This window comes from Triticum urartu, chromosome 6 (assembly GCF_003073215.2).
Source record: "Triticum urartu cultivar G1812 chromosome 6, Tu2.1, whole genome shotgun sequence".
Classification (NCBI taxonomy): Eukaryota; Viridiplantae; Streptophyta; class Magnoliopsida; order Poales; family Poaceae; genus Triticum; species Triticum urartu.
The window spans coordinates 490,688,912-490,704,998 of record NC_053027.1 but is presented as its reverse complement, the minus strand read 5'-3'; the positions used below and the strand labels follow the sequence as shown (position 1 = coordinate 490,704,998).

The 16,087-nt window shown below is 45.1% G+C and overlaps 2 protein-coding genes and 1 long non-coding RNA gene across 3 annotated transcripts; 2 read left to right on the top strand and 1 right to left on the bottom strand.

Moving 5' to 3' along the window:
- The first annotated feature begins 3,759 nt into the window (after positions 1 to 3,759).
- Positions 3,760 to 8,638, top strand: LOC125514475 (LRR receptor kinase SERL2-like). Its single transcript, XM_048679816.1, has 11 exons — positions 3,760 to 5,125; positions 5,347 to 5,479; positions 5,599 to 5,670; positions 5,817 to 5,960; positions 6,115 to 6,186; positions 6,280 to 6,339; positions 6,457 to 6,554; positions 6,659 to 6,808; positions 6,908 to 7,249; positions 7,546 to 7,925; positions 8,024 to 8,638. The coding sequence occupies exons 1-11, from the start codon at positions 5,023 to 5,025 to the stop codon at positions 8,342 to 8,344; spliced, it is 1,875 nt and encodes a 624-aa protein (XP_048535773.1). The 5' UTR covers positions 3,760 to 5,022; the 3' UTR covers positions 8,345 to 8,638.
- Positions 6,174 to 7,172, bottom strand: LOC125514480. The gene is made up of 3 exons (XR_007286473.1): positions 7,033 to 7,172; positions 6,836 to 6,939; positions 6,174 to 6,538 (listed from the first exon to the last, which is right to left on the bottom strand). It is a non-coding gene; the product is annotated as an uncharacterized LOC125514480 (long non-coding RNA).
- A 186-nt stretch (positions 8,639 to 8,824) lies between the features above and the next one.
- Positions 8,825 to 15,601, top strand: LOC125514476 (zinc finger protein HD1-like). Its single transcript, XM_048679817.1, has 2 exons — positions 8,825 to 14,175; positions 14,901 to 15,601. Exons 1-2 carry the CDS (start codon positions 13,426 to 13,428, stop codon positions 15,258 to 15,260), a joined length of 1,110 nt encoding a protein of 369 aa, XP_048535774.1. The 5' UTR covers positions 8,825 to 13,425; the 3' UTR covers positions 15,261 to 15,601.
- The last annotated feature ends 486 nt before the right edge of the window (positions 15,602 to 16,087 follow it).

Here is a 16,087-nt window from a genome sequence, read left to right as displayed (position 1 = left end):
GGGGGCTAGTTGCATGTCCCGCACTAGGCACATAATTGCATGTCTTCTAACTTGGTCGCAATTGGGGGGGGCCTTTGTTTTTGTCGGAAGGGGCGGCGTTGAGAGAGATGGAGCCAGTTGCATGTCCCACTACAAGCACGCAACTGCATGTCTTCTAACTTGGACGCAACTGGGGGACCTTTGTTTTGTCGTAGGAGGCGGCGTCGAGAGAGGGGCCCATGTTGAGTGATGCCAACAAATGGTGCAAATGGCATATTGTAACGGTTCGTCTTGTATGTCGTGCCAAAACTCAAACAATCACCATATAACTGATACACTTTTATCGAGTAGCCATCCGCCCAGGATAAGCACAACACCTTGTTGATGTCCTCATCAGCAACTTTGAATGCATAGTAGAAATTTGTGTATAACACAAGCTGGAAGCTGCAGAGTTTTATAGATGGCCATGGTTATAACATATCAGAATAGAAGATGCATAAGCAATCATTAAAGTTTCACCTGTTCTTGTTGTCCTGTTTTTATAACACAAGCATCAGTAAAGTTTGTGTATTCCTGAAGTAGAGTTGAGAACATTCCTGAAGTAAAGTTTGTGTTCTTGATAAAAGGAACTAAAACTGTCTGATGATTTGTGCTAGTGGCTATAATGTTTGTCCAGTTCATATCCTTAGTTTTTTCTGCCTTTTTGTTTGTTTTTTGTTTTTTAGTCCCCTTGTTCACAACACTAATGTCACATATACATTTTGTGAATACAGCAGCACACGAGCACTGACACGGATGAGAAAGGAAGCGACCCTGAAAATAAAACAGACAACTGAAATGCAGAAGGCAAAGAGCGGTGTCTTGGAGATCCAGCTTTAGAAGAGAAAGGATATCATGAAGAAATCACTGACACAGAAGCATGAGAGGGTTCACTTTTTGAAGAAGTTGCTACAATGGTTAGTGACCTTTTTCTATAAATATTCATGATTTTTTAGTTTTATTTAGTTGAAACAGTGGGTTAACTAGGTAACACAGGATGTTAACTAGCTGTGTCGCCGTGTCTCCATACTCATGCTAAAGTTTAAACTAGCTAATACATGAACTTTTGTTAACTAGCTACTTAATGCAGGGAAGTTAACCAGCCGTGTCAACATGTTATGTATTCTTGTTGAAACTAGGAAGAGGAGCATCTGCAAGTTGCTAGTCAACTTTAGTACTAAAAAACATCTATAAGTTGCTCTGATCAATTCCATAAACAATGGACAGCACGGTTCTGTTTAGCTAGCTCTGAACAACAACTCCCCTCCTCGTATGTACATTCATAATTTTTTTGTATTGATATTGGTTGGGCCTAGCCTCCAACTTTTTTGTTCAATAACTTTTTTCGGATGTGTGTACAAACAAACAAATAAATCATAATCCAGCCCATCCCAAAGTAGCAAACAAACAAACAGGAAAACGAAAATAAGCCCAGTTTCTAGCCGGATACAACCCAGCAGTACAAGAGCTAGTAAACAGACCTAATCTACTCGTGATGATGTCAGCCGACTGAGACTTCGCGAAGTCTCAGTCGACTAAGACCTAGACAGATCCCTATGGAAATAGCTGTGGCACGGACACATGGAAATAGCTTTCGGGCTATCATGCTTGGAAGTTTGTGGCAAATGAAGGACAAAATCTGGTTAAAGGCTCTCGAATTCCAGCGAATCTTATCCTGTACATACATACATACATACATACCATGCAATCATCTACTAGCCGGACACCTGTCTGCTCCGGTTACATCAGCCATTGTCATCATCATCAGAAACCAAAACAACCTCAAATCACAAAGGGACTGTATTCGGGGCAAGAAAGCGCAAACGGAACCAAATTAGGCCGGCAGGCTTACATGAAAAGACGGGGAGCGGAGGCGGGAGAGCCTAGTGCCAAGCATGTGCAGCGAGCCAAAGGCACGCCCCTCGAGCTTCCCAACTGCTACAGTACTACAGTAGTAGTACCACCACAAACTAAAACCCATTTGTGTACCACACCACCCATCCCTGTTCCGGCCAAACATGCTACTACTACCGGTGGATTTGGGACGCTAATGCGTGGACAAACCCGAAGGTGCACAGATTCTCTCGGGATAGCCACGCTCTCGCCTCGCTGATGCCCGAGTAAGACACCGGCGTAAGGCCTCTTGGTCGCCTGGTCACGTGTACTTTGGGGCTAAAATTAAAAGGGGTTACTGAAGCTGCCTGCGTTTGGCGTAGCGTGATGAGAGGTGAGCTCGACTCTCAGAGACCTTGATGGTTCCCTGCCATAGAAGTTAGGACAAAAAGAAATACAATATATGTTGAGAGATGTACTTATAGCACATCAAGGCGCCTTGTTTGAGCCTTTGTCATGCACGATCCGTCGACATCTTGCCGAGATCAAAGCGGCTCCAAAAATGGCCCGTCGAAGCTGACAGTTTGCGTGACGTCTTGGCTGTGCAACTGGGGCTTCGGTGGTGGTCAAAGGCAACCGCTTTGTACCGCCCGGTGATGGAGGATCACACATTTCACACTCACTCACATACACACAAGATGAGCAGCAGCATCTTTGGCTGATGGGCTTGGTCGCCCTAGCTCGCCCAGTCAAACACAGTATGTGTGCATGCAGGATGATGACATTAGCAACGGCAGTGGATGCACTGAGATTCATAGCGTAGGGACTGTGGGCGCAAAGATCTTCTGCTACTGTACTGTTCTGTACTGCCTGAGTATGTAGCAGTGCTGGCTGGCCGGGCAGATGTGGGTGTACGTCGTATATTCACACAGATACGTCTTCTTTCTTTCTTTTTGTTTGTTTATTATGTGTGTACCCTGACCTTAAAATATGGCTGTTGTGCTAATTGTCTTGGTTGCCACTAAGTGCCATCATTCAGATCAGACGGTGGCCATGGAGACGGCAAGGAAAATGTAATAAATATCAAAAGCTCATCTCCGAAAAAGCGGAAAGCCGATCATGCGGACCTGAGGAAAACACAGATTTGGACAGGCATTATGATCCCATGCCCCCTTGCTCCGAGCTTTATCGGACACGCTTAATTTCTTCCGCTAGTGCGTGCATCCAGAGCTTCGAGGGGGCAAGCTGTGTCTGAAATTACCCAATAATTATGCCGCCTTTTTTCTCTGTTTAAGGGTGGCATCTCATGAGTGTTCATAGTCATAGGGATAAGCCCGGAGATGGCCTTTTGATGGCCTCGTATACGTACGTTTGTGCAGTCTTTCTACTATAGCACACGTACACGGGGCATACACAAAACACAAGGAAAAGCGGGCGGGAAAAGGGGAGAGAGGAAAAGGTGTGGTGTAGGGGGAGGGGGGGCAAAGGCAGCACAGCAAGGCAAGGCAAAGCAAAGCAAAGGCAAAGCACCCCTCATTTCACTGAAAAGAGAGGTCACGTCTTTCGTGCTCGTGCTAGCTAGACTGCAATGATTTCTGGCCCCGAGGAGGGAGGGGGTATGGGCATGGCCATTTGATTTCTGGCCAGGCCTCCCTCCCTGCCGTCCCTGTGGAGAGAGAGAGAGAGAGAGAGAGGTGGCGCATCATCAGAATAGGAATAGCAGCCAGGTCACCATCCCCCTAAACATCACCCCAAATCTTCTGAATTGGTTGCCTCAGGCACAGCTTGTACTCCACCACACATCAGTACATACACATACATGCCATGCTTGCTTCTGAATCACAAGTAATACCATGCGATGCATGACATGACAAGGCCTAGCAAGTAGTATGGGCGGGCTGCCATGGATTCCATATCATATTCGAGCCGCGAGGAAAATACCTGCCATTTGCCCGGGAAAAAAGCTTTGCCTCCACCACCGGGTGCCTCCGCAGCCATCCATCCATCCATCGATCTATCCTGTGGAGTACTCCTTCCTCTCCTACATGGCACTGTTCATATGATGCCGCCTACTGATTTGATACGAACTGAGCTGATGTGCGCAAAGCACCACCCAGCCACCCAGGAGGGACGCTCGCCTTCTACAGTAGACGACAGCGCCACCGGATGACGGCTTGCGTTGTGTTTATCTTCCCGACTGTCACTGGGATTTCACTCGCTTTTACCACCACCTAATCTGATCCTCGATTGATTGATTCTCCATCCGTAATGCATGGTGACCAAGGTTTCCTTGTCCATTTGCTGCACACACTTCAGGCAGGCCGGGCGGGAGGGAGGCGCTTCCTCCCTGTCATCTTCCGGGCCTTCCTCCGGCCAAAGATACTTTTGATCCCTTGTTTATTCCCCCCAATGGAATTGGCGCGCTGACACACGCCTCCCGAGCCCCTTGTCCAGCCGCGGAATTCTTTTGCCGCAAGAATCCCTCAAAGGTGTTGGCCGCCGGCCGTGGTGGTCTGTGACAGTCAGTCGTGGCGCAGTACAACCACGCTCTCCTCCGATAAAGCTAATGCCTTTCTCGGATGGGATCAATACTAATCTGCTCCTTTTAGGGTAGGATTAGCCTAGGCCACTCGAGTTAGCAGCCCACTCTCACTGTTTTTCACAAGTACTAGTAGTACTAGCTTGGGTTTTCACACAGGCCCCGAGAGAGAAGGCCAGGCCATAAAAGGGTGGAAAAGAAGAATTTTCTCGCCTCCCCCCTTTGCCTTGCTCCGATATTGAGGTCCCTCCAATATTCTACTCCTACTCCGACGAGCGAGCGAGCAGGGGCCAGGCGGCAGGCATGTCTGCCCCCTCCCTCCCTCCCCTGCTTTTGTACCTTTGCTTGGAGCCAGAGCGCAGGCATCTTCCTTTGTGTCATTTGCTGCTGACAACACATCAGAGGTGAGTGAGGTGAGGTGAGAGGCATCCCTCCCTCCCTCCCTCCCTCCCTCCCTGCCCACTGCCGCTGCCACTGGCAACTTCACTCGACTGCTTGTGCGAGAAGAAAGGCTGCGAGCGCGCTTCCTTTCCTTGGCCTCACCCTCGCCCTTTGCTTGCCTGCTTCCATGTTTGAACACACACCAGCCAGCAGCTCCTAGCCAGAGAGAGAGAGAGAGACCTTCCCTGCCAATGGAGGCGGTTCCCCTGCTGCTGCTGCTGCTCCTCTTCTCCTCCCCTCTCGCGCCAGCGCCGGCCAACGGCCTCCTCTCGCCCAAGGGCGTCAACTATGAAGGTTAGTTGATGATGCTCCTTCCTCAAATCAAGAGCCCCATTAGTTATTCTCCTCTTCTTTTTTTTTTGGTTTTCTTGCATTGGAGCTCGCCACCTTGTTTTGTTTGTATTGGATTCTTCTCCCGGACCAAGAACTACTGGCTCTTCTTCCTTTGTTTGTTCCTCTTGCGCTGGCGACTGGTGTGTGACACACTGGCAATCTCTCTTCTGTTCTACTTGCAGTGCAAGCTCTCATGACGATCAAGAACTACCTCAAGGATCCCCATGGCGTGCTCAAGAACTGGGACCAGGACTCGGTGGATCCTTGCAGCTGGACCATGGTCACCTGCTCCCAGGAAAACCTCGTCACCGGCCTGTAAGTTTCCTGTCGCGGCTAGGCCATGGTTCCATCACATAGCAATCATTTCCGTCGCAAGTTTTCCTTTGGATCCTAACCCTTTGTCATCTCTCTCCCGTTTCAATTTGTTCTCTCAGGGAAGCCCCAAGCCAGAACCTCTCTGGCCTGCTCTCCCCGAGCATAGGCAATCTGACCAATCTCGAGATAGTGTGAGTTTCTCCTGCCATCATTAGCCTTGCAAACCACCACTGTATGTCTGTTCCTTTTTCTCTTGAGAACACATGGGAGTATGCTTCTTTTGGGCTGGAAGAGATCTTCCTTACCTTTTCTTCTCTCCCTCTTCTCTTGTTCACAGCCTGCTGCAGAACAACAACATCAATGGCCGAATCCCGGCAGAGATTGGCAGGCTCACGAAGCTTAGGACGCTTGATCTCTCCAGCAACCACTTCTCCGGCGAAATCCCCGGCTCCGTGAGCCGCCTCAGGGACCTCCAGTACTTGTGAGTGCCCTTCTCTTCTACTGTGCCACTGCCAGCCATGAATGAATGATAGAATACTCTGAAGGTTTCCCAATCATGGCCTGTTGTTCCAACATGAGCCATGATACATGCCAGTGGCTCTTCTCATTGTTTGCATTGTGCTGCCTGCTAACAGGAGGCTCAACAACAACACCTTGTCCGGCGCATTCCCTTCGTCGTCGGCTAATCTGTCGCACCTTGTTTTCTTGTGAGTATCCTCTGCTTGTTTTGCTGTTATTATGTGGTTGTGTACTGCTCTGTGGTGCTCTGCTCACTGTCAGACGGACTTCCCAATTCTCAGGGATCTGTCCTACAATAATCTGAGCGGTCCAGTTCCAGGGTCTTTGGCAAGGACATTCAAGTAAGGCCGCAGTACTGCTGTGTCATTTTATCTTTGACCAAAGTACCATCTCCAGTGGAGACATGTTTACCATAAATAAGACTGACCTTATGGGAAAATTAATTGGTTTTCTTGCAGCATAGTAGGGAATCCACTGATCTGCGGAGCAGCTACAGAACAAGATTGTTATGGAACTTTGCCCATGCCGATGTCCTACAGCCTGAATAACACACAAGGTTTGCTCAGTCAGTCGATCTCATCCATCGATGATTAATTTCTACCCTGCACTGATATTATATAGATGGTAAGTGTTGTAATAACAACTCTTTTTACAAAAAAGGTACCATACTGCCAGCAAAATCTAAGAGCCACAAAGCCGCAATTGCATTTGGTTCTACGATAGGCTGCATCAGCATCCTTTTCCTAGTTACGGGATTGCTGTTCTGGTGGAGGCATAGGAAAAATCGGCAGATTCTTTTCGATGTCGATGGTAAGTAAAAAGTCTAAAATTACTCACCGAGCTGATATTGGCCAGATGCTTGTTTTGCTTGGGTGGAATCAGTTACTGAGCGTGTTGGTTATTTTGCAGACCAGCACATCGAGAACGTCAACCTTGAAAACCTGAAGAGGTTTCAGTTCAGAGAGCTCCAGGCTGCAACAGAGAACTTCAGCAACAAGAACATGATAGGAAAAGGCGGTTTTGGAAATGTTTACCGAGGGAAGCTCCCAGATGGAACTATAGTAGCAGTCAAGAGGCTGAAAGATGGAAATGCCGCAGGCGGGGAATTGCAATTTCAGACTGAAGTCGAGATGATCAGCTTGGCAGTGCACCGGAATCTCCTTAGGCTCTGCGGGTTCTGCATGACTGCAACCGAGAGGCTACTGATCTATCCATACATGTCCAATGGAAGTGTTGCATCACGCCTGAAAGGTAAAACACATCAGAATTTCAGGATGGTTGTTTCTTAAAACATAAATCTGAATAATCACAAGCTAGTGACATAGCCACCATTCATCAACAGATATAAGTCGGTCTTGAAGGATTATTTTTTTCTGAGTAACTGACATTCTGCCAATGCTCGTTCGAAACTTCAACTTGAAAAAATGATTACAGAAAGATTTGCATTTGATTCTCACATTATATTTCTTCTCCTTTGGGCATAGCTTTAGAACAAAGAATCCCACATGACCAGATATTAAATTTCGTTCTTACATAACCAATTACAGGGAAGCCACCACTGAACTGGATCACCAGAAAGGGAATAGCCCTCGGTGCAGCAAGAGGCCTACTATACCTGCACGAGCAGTGTGATCCCAAGATCATCCACAGGGATGTAAAGGCAGCAAATGTACTGCTCGATGACTTCTGTGAAGCAATTGTTGGAGATTTTGGGCTTGCCAAGCTCCTGGATCACCGTGACTCGCATGTCACCACAGCTGTGAGGGGAACTGTAGGCCACATTGCCCCAGAGTACCTCTCCACGGGCCAGTCATCTGAGAAAACTGATGTCTTCGGCTTCGGGATCCTGCTGCTAGAACTGATCACCGGGCAGACTGCACTTGAGTTTGGAAAGTCATCAAATCAGAAGGGAGCCATGCTTGACTGGGTAAGATCATTGTCATACTCATATGGTACAGTGTGGTTTCATGCATATGATCTCATCATACTAGAGGTCTTACTTATATGGCATTGGCTTCTATTCAGGTGAAGAAGATGCACCAGGAGAAGAAGCTCGACGTGCTTGTCGACAAGGGACTCGGAAGCAGTTACGACCACATTGAGCTAGAGGAGATGGTGCAGGTGGCGCTGCTGTGCACCCAGTATCTCCCCGGTCACAGGCCAAAGATGTCGGAGGTGGTCAGGATGCTCGAAGGTGACGGGCTCGCAGAGCGGTGGGAGGCGTCGCAGCGTACTGACTCGCACAAGTTCAAGGTGCCTGACTTCACCTTCGGGCGTTGCTACTCCGACCTGACAGACGACTCGTCGTTGCTGGTGCAAGCAGTTGAGCTCTCTGGACCGAGATGATAACACGACAGAGAGTTGAAGAAGGAAACATCATCAGTTGTTTCCAGCAGGACCTGTACAGCAAAACCTGCTTAAAATGGCAAACAACATAATGTAGCCAACATCTAATGATGCATTCTGTCAGGAAGTGGAGCACATCTCAAATGAACTGTACAAAGAAGAAGGGCACAACCTAGTTATCTAGGCATGGTATATTTTACATTAACAGATTCTGTAAACTGTTGGTACAATAAAGATGACAGAGCAATATTTTTTGAGATGCAAGTTTTGGTCCTTTTCCCCCCTTTTGTAAAACTGTTGCCATTGGATTGCAACAACCTGGCAGTGTCATGTTGTCTTCAACTGATAGAGGTCCAAACTCTAGTCTACTTATTTCCTTTGTACTCCCTCCGTTCCTAAATATTTGTCTTTTTAGAGATTTCAAATGGACTACCACATACGGATGTATATAGACATATTTTAGAGTGTAGATTCACTCATTTTGCTCTGTATGTAGTCACTTGTTGAAATCTCTAGAAAGACAAATATTTAGGAATGGAGGGAGTAACTTATAATCTAGCAAATCTTTGTCAAGAAAGTAGTGAACATGCTATGTGCATTTCCATCTCAATGCAACTGACATCATAACTTGATGGCAAAGATCTGCATTAATTTCTCTAGAAAAGAAGATCTGCATCAAATACAGCAGCAAACAAAAGAACAGGCATGAAACAACCACAGCAAATGGAATGAGGCTCTTGAGTGATTTTATGTTCCACCAGCATTGTCAGTGATATTGCCATGTTGACTTCTTGACAAACTCCACAGAGTCAACCCAGCATTGGACCATATTTCCTCGCTCAGCCACTGTATGATAGTGCAGGAATGTGGCTCGGGTGCAAGCTATTTTAATTCATATAGCTGGAATTTTGTGGATAGGTTTGGTTTGCGTTACCAGAAGGCCGTTCCAGGGCAAAGAGCTTCCAGTTTTTATTTGATGTGTTAATTCTATGTGGGGCACGGCTAAATAGCAGTCGCCCGTTAGAAAAGAGCAGTACGGTCACTTGAAGGACAGAACGAGCAGGCGACACGCTCCAACCTGGTTTTTCCCCCCTTTTTTTCTCCCTTCCGTTTCCAATCGACGGAGGCATCGTGATCTCCGGGGCATCAAACATGAAAAATCTTGGACTTTCAGAAAAGAGGATTTTCAGAATTTTAGGTCAACGTTCAAACATTTTGTTCAAACTTTTGCAAAGAAGACTTCCACAATTTTTTGGTGAAACTTATAGAAAGTGGACTTCCACAAAAAAAACTTTTCAAAAACGGACTTCCACAAATTTTTGGGTGAACTTTCGGAAACACACACACAAAACTTTCATAACATCAGAAAATCTTAGGCCCAACTTTCAGAAAATCTGGGGAAGCTTTCAAAAAATTCAAAAATAAAAACTTCAAACAAATTAGCCTTAGTGGATGCGGCAGCCCACTTTGCCACTGCGGAATCCGGTAGCCACGGGGACCTGGCCGGTGGTCGGATCCGGCTGAGCCCACCACGGGAGCGCCAGGATTCGTCTGTCATGGCCCATCACCAAGGGTACTATCGTGCCCCGCAACCGTGGGCTTTCTGGTTCGCTGTCGGGGAGTCCAGATGTGCCATGAAGGATCCTTGGACACAACGGCACTGTGGCTTGCCAGCTGTCGCAGGTGGAGTGCTAGCCATAGCCTAGTGTGGCGGTGCCACATGTAGCCAGTGCAGGGTAGCGACCGTTGAAGTGTATATGTGGATTGCCTAGCCCTTTCCATCAGTTCGGACTTTTGGTTGTGTTGACTAGTGCATGAAGCTTGACATGGTGTCAGAGTCTAAGGTCTTGAGTTCAAGTCCTGGTTTTTGCAAGTCATCCAAAAATTGTTGTTGTCCCCTCTGTGTCTACATATAGGCCTCTTGAGCCATACCTCAGAGGGGGTGTTGAAGTGTATGTGTGGATTGCCTAGCTCTCTCTCCATCTCACACGACATTGAAAATAAGCCACTAGAGCTACTAGAGAAGGCTATAGAGCTGAGAGGATAAGAAGCATGTGGAAGGGATAAGCGGAATAAGTGGATGAGAAAAAGGGAAGGGAAAAAGATAAGGTGGTGAGCAAGGTCGTTCTATGTGTGGTTCTTAGATCAGAACCAAGTGAGCAAATGCAGCGAATTCGTCAAACCAGATTCCTTCATTTAAGTACACAAATGAGAAAAGTAACCTACACCAAACAGTCATGAAAATGAAAGGCAGGGAATAAGCACACAAGGGTTAGGCGGATCAGCACACACTGTGCACCCCATCTCAGTCTGAATGACATGCTCTACAGTTGGGCGTGATACACATACTCACTTTTGAAGAGTTATCCGCCTGTAAAATCGCAGCAAGTAGATAATAGGATAAGAGGGTGGAAAGCCTAAAGCGTGATGCAGCATGGTCATTTTCATCACAATTTTTTCTGTTCCTCTATTTATTAACAGAGATTTCCATGCAAAAGTTACAATTTCTGACCATTATAATAAGGAAATGATAGAAGACTTTAGAGTATATGTAATGCAGTGAAAGTAAGTCAAGGGAAGATGAACGACGACATACCAATTGATCAAAAGTCTCCTGTGTTGTTGGCTGGTGGTTTGAGCTCACCGATCTTGGAAAATTATAGGAGATGTATGTTACATGCACACACACAGAAAAACTTAGGCATTTCCAGTGCTGCCTATGGCAAGAGGAAGGAAATAAATGTGCTCAAAGCCAGCATGGTACACTGAATATTATTTTTAAGGATGTACACTAAAACTTGCTAACACCCTATACTATAATTCATAGTCATGGTTGGAAGTTGGGACATGTTTTTCAGTGATGTATCCTTGGCAGCCATGCCATTCACACCAGCACATGTGAGCTACTAGCAGTGAAGGATGCTAAGAGAATCCCTCACAAAGGGTGGACAATGGGCCAAAGACAACCCTGATGTGTTCTTATAATTCAAACTGGCATGACCCTACTGCAAATCAGTCACACTGAACTTCATATATTATCTATTAAATCTAGGCGCAAAACAAAGCAGTGTGCCACATCATGACATTCATCCGTCGTAATCCTATTCCAAATTTCCAATCCAACGAACCAATTGTAGAGAAAAAGGCTCTCAGTAGAGTGTTCATCACATCACATTTATATGAAACAATAGAGCTTGGTAATAATCTTTCCACACTAAATTGCAAACAGAGAACAGAATTACCACAACAGCACGCAGGCACAATCATGGTAACATATATGTAGTCCATAGTTATGCCACTTAGAAAAACGGTTACTGTTTTCTATTAGCTGTATGCATAGGAACTACATGTAGGGAAAGATTATCAGAGTGCTACTGTCTATGATGAGCATAGCTTGTATAGAAATTAAGATAGTATAGTCCTGTAAGCTTTTCTGGAACTGAATATATTCTGTACTCCAATACATCCAGTATAAGTTTGTTGACAGGCTTGAGTCTGTTTCAAAAGATCTGATGGACAAGATTTGCTCAATTATTTATAGTATTCACTATGTTCATATATGAAGCAAGTCGGCTAAGACTTCTGAACTTATTATGCAGCAGCCAAGATGATTATGTACTCAGATTATGAAGCCACCATGCAACAGTACCCACCTTGGCCATCCTATCTCAAAATAGTAACACAGTATTAGCCGTCCACAATCAACAGGAGTATATTTGGTAAATTTCAACTGTACTAACCACCCAACATCAAACTATAAATCATCGGTAACATGCTTAAGCTCAAGCCTTTTTTCTAACCACAATCAACAGGAGTATATTTGGTAAATTTCAACTGTACTAACCACCCAACATCAAACTATGAATCATCGGTAACATGCTTAAGCTCAAGCCTTTTTTCTAACAACAAGCTCTAAGTTTGTCTGTAAATTAAGCTCAAGTCTTTCAGCGAAGTTATTTCAAGACTTGGATCCATAAGAACAAGTCATTTCAAGACTAGCCTGCAATAACGCAAGCTAACAGCTAATTAACTGGACTTCCAGTCACAGATAGTCGAGTCATGGAAGAGATAGGTTAGAGATTTAACAAACCAAACCATATGAATAACTGCAGCGAAGAAAATGCAGAAGATGCCAGTAAATGCACTTCCTAGGCTGAACATCACCTTAGATATTTGCAGATCTATATGGTCCCACTGAAACTATCTAGTGACATGGCAGGGTGCTTTAAAACTTTTCTCGTGTATCTTCCGCTTCCTGCCTCTTGATGAGGTTCCAAAAGGTAGAACAGCTAAGGGGAGTACGAACGAATGGCACAAAACCTCAGACTTTGGAATCCAGAGACCCCTTTTGCAAAAGATGTGCACAAAGAGAGCAAGGAGCATCTCCCACCCTTTGCCTGCTTTTGTTATACCACAATGCCTTCTAATTCTCCTATCTTTGGGTTTATTCCAGTAATCTAGTTCAAGAAACAGGCAGTTCCTTTTATACAAAATCTGTACGATTTGCTTCAGAAAATTCTTAGTGTGCCTATAATTACGAATTCATTAGGAAAAGATGAATACACATGCATCCCTAAAATGGAAACTAGCTAAAATACAACATAAAGTGTAACCCCTTATACATTAGTAAGTCTCCAAACTGGGTCTCTCAAATGTTTTGACTCCTGCTCAATTAGATGATTCCAAATTACGTGAAAGTTGTTACCCTTTTATTCTCTACCTGTGCCAAATTCCAACGAATAATTGACAAAAAATGATGTAGTATTTGAGAATTGGCATCGAGACAAGCAGCGTAGCAGCAACATCCGCGTGCAACCACAAGATGCACAGCGGCATTCATCGCCCCCACAAATGACACCACCTGTCACTCACTGGATTCCACTGCCACCCTCCTATTAGTACTCCTCACTGAAATTCCAACACTGACTGCTTCTGCTCACTCCCAAGTAAGTTCAAGAAAAGGATCAAAGGCCACGGGAGAAGAGGAACATGAGAAGATATGTATTCTCCTGAATAGGACACACTAGAGACTAGCCAGAGTCTTCGGTAAGACCCCTCCACCTACAAGTTGCAAGATTTATATGTTCATGAATTGCAATTTCAACAGCAACCTTTTGGAGAACGAAGCTGGAAGGATAAGTTTTCCATGGGCCAGGCCATGCGATGGATGCCATGCAGCACCAAGCGCAGTATACTGCTGTGCTGATGCTGCATATCTCTGTGCATCTTGTGACACACAGGTTCATTCTGCTAACCGTGTGGCATCACGCCATGAGCGTGTGCGTGTCTGCGAAACCTGTGAGAGTGCACCAGCGGTGCTGGCATGCCATGCAGATGCAGCAGCACTATGTACCGCCTGTGATGCACAGGTGCACTCTGCCAACCCAATTGCTCAGAGGCACCAACGAGTGCCTGTGCTGCCACTCCCAGCTGTTGCCATTCCAGCTGCCTCTGGCTTCGCGGAGGCAGAAGCTTCTGTCACTGCCCATGGCGATAAGGAAGAGGGAGAGGAAGTGGACTCTTGGCGCCTCAGAAGAAATTCTGATGACAACAATTGTGCCAACAAGATAGATCGATACTACAACCTTGTCGGATACAATATGTATTACAACAACATCACTTGTGACCCAAGACCAGAAGAACAATACAGAATGCAAGAACAGCATGTGCAGAACAGGTACATCGAGAAGCAAGGGTGTGAGTGTGTAGTACCTCCACAAGTCGTCATGGCAAGTGAGCAGCAAGAGAGCGATTATGGAACTAGAGGAGCAGGGCAGGCTGCCTCCGTTACCGCTATCACCAGTACCTACACAGCTTCCATCAGCAATGACGTGAGTTGATCTATTACTTTGCTTAAATTATCATTCGGCGATCTATTTATGTTTTGAGTTCGTACCACTTCAAGGCAGCTCAGGTTAGTCCATTTCTGTGTTAAAATAATATATCATACAGATTGATTGAATTAATTATTGTCACATCTCACTTAGGATACAAGATGCAGATTATTTGCCTATTTTCTCCTTCCTCTTTTATCTCTTCTCTGCTTTTTTTCGATCTTCTAGGTCAGGCTTTTTAGCTTGATATTTTCCGCAAGTTCTTTTCCCACATACTGTATCCAAAAAGGAGCTGTCCAACAGAATGTTTGAATGCTCTTTATTCCCTCAGACCTAAAATAATGCAGAAGTCACAAAAAATATAAATGTAGAAATAACTCCGAGAGAACTTAGGCAGCTTGTTCCTCTGCAACTAGACTTTGAACTGCTGTTTTTCGAGAAAACGCAAAAGAGCTTGCGTTTCTTTGTATTGAAAAGGGGGGGGGGGGGCTGTTAAATAGTTACAATCCTCCTAGTAGGCGGTTACAACTCTGGATGGTAGTCAATGGACTTTGAACTGCTGTTAGTTACTTAAGATCTCAAACTCATCTACCGACATATAAGTGCAGGTTTTATAGTTTGGGGGGTCAAGGTCTCAGTTTCATCTTATTGCAGGGTGTTCAAAACCAGCACTTCTCATATTATTGAAGTATTTCAGTGACTATTTGGCAATTCTATCTCAGGTATCTTTCTCATCAATGGAGGTGGGTATAATACCAGACAACACCAGACCAGATATCTCAAACAGCAACATCCTGACTGGCAGTGAAGCCATGGAGCTCTCAGGCCATTCACTTCAGATGCCAGTGCACTTCAGCTCCATGGACAGAGAGGCCAGGGTCCTCAGGTACAAGGAGAAGAAGCAGACAAGGAAGTTTCAGAAAACCATAAGGTATGCAACAAGGAAAGCTTATGCAGAAGCACGACCACGGATCAAGGGTCGATTCGCTAAAAGATCAGATATAGAGCATGAGGAGGACCACATGCTGTCACCACCAGCCCTACCAGATACTAGTAGCTATAATACTGTTCCATGGTTCTGATGTAATGAGATAACAAAAAATGTGTTGACAGACACATGGAATGATGGACACCGTAATCATATGGTTCAATGCATTGTGCAAGTGTCCAAAATCTCTTGTAAATCATTTAAGTTTGCTCTGAGACCATATGAAGACAAATCATTGTGTGGTCCAACGTAAATGTGAAGTGTGACATAAGAGAAAACATCTAACAACAATTCAAGTATTTCACGCGATTATCAAGAGTAGCAACAAAGGTTGGGACTTCTACTGTTAGTAGCATTTTTACATGTCAAGATGAACAACTCTGCTTTGCCTTGGGTAAACAACATGGAGCATAGTAGTTATTAATAACATAACATATTTTGAACCACATAGGTCCAATATCAGTGATCTGCGAGGACATTAAATAAGAAACATCATGGCTTAACATTAACAGACACACATAACAATAAACCATGGTTACGCACTTCTGGGAGAATAATTACTACTATGGGCTAATGATATGTGCAGGTTCACACACAATTTCGATAACGGTTTACGACATCAGTTTCGAAACATGCAAAGGCACCAGAATGAGATTTCTTGGCTAGTGCAGTATGGATTATTAAATCCTTCTCTGAGAAAGGGGCGTAGTTGCACTACACTCCCTTGCTATGTCAAGTAAAAGTGATCATGAATTCTTTCTTTGAGAAAGGCGCATAAATTTCAATATGCTGTCGCGCTATGTTGAGCAAAAACAAATTGGCGTTGTATGTTGACCAATTTGATTAGAAACCTTGCAAAGATTTGAAAGTTTGAAGGGGGTAGAGGCAGATATATACACAGCTCATACTTTCCATGAAGTA

Excerpts from the sequence above, each read along its gene's own strand:
- LOC125514476 (XM_048679817.1), top strand. The coding sequence starts at position 13,426 with ATGTTCATGAATTGCAATTTCAACAGCAACCTTTTGGAGAACGAAGCT. Across the intron at positions 14,176-14,900 it reads CAGCTTCCATCAGCAATGAC|GTATCTTTCTCATCAATGGA; the intron begins GTGAGTTGATCT and ends ATTCTATCTCAG.
- LOC125514475 (XM_048679816.1), top strand. The coding sequence starts at position 5,023 with ATGGAGGCGGTTCCCCTGCTGCTGCTGCTGCTCCTCTTCTCCTCCCCT. Across the intron at positions 6,187-6,279 it reads CTGTCGCACCTTGTTTTCTT|GGATCTGTCCTACAATAATC; the intron begins GTGAGTATCCTC and ends CCCAATTCTCAG. Across the intron at positions 7,926-8,023 it reads AGGGAGCCATGCTTGACTGG|GTGAAGAAGATGCACCAGGA; the intron begins GTAAGATCATTG and ends GCTTCTATTCAG.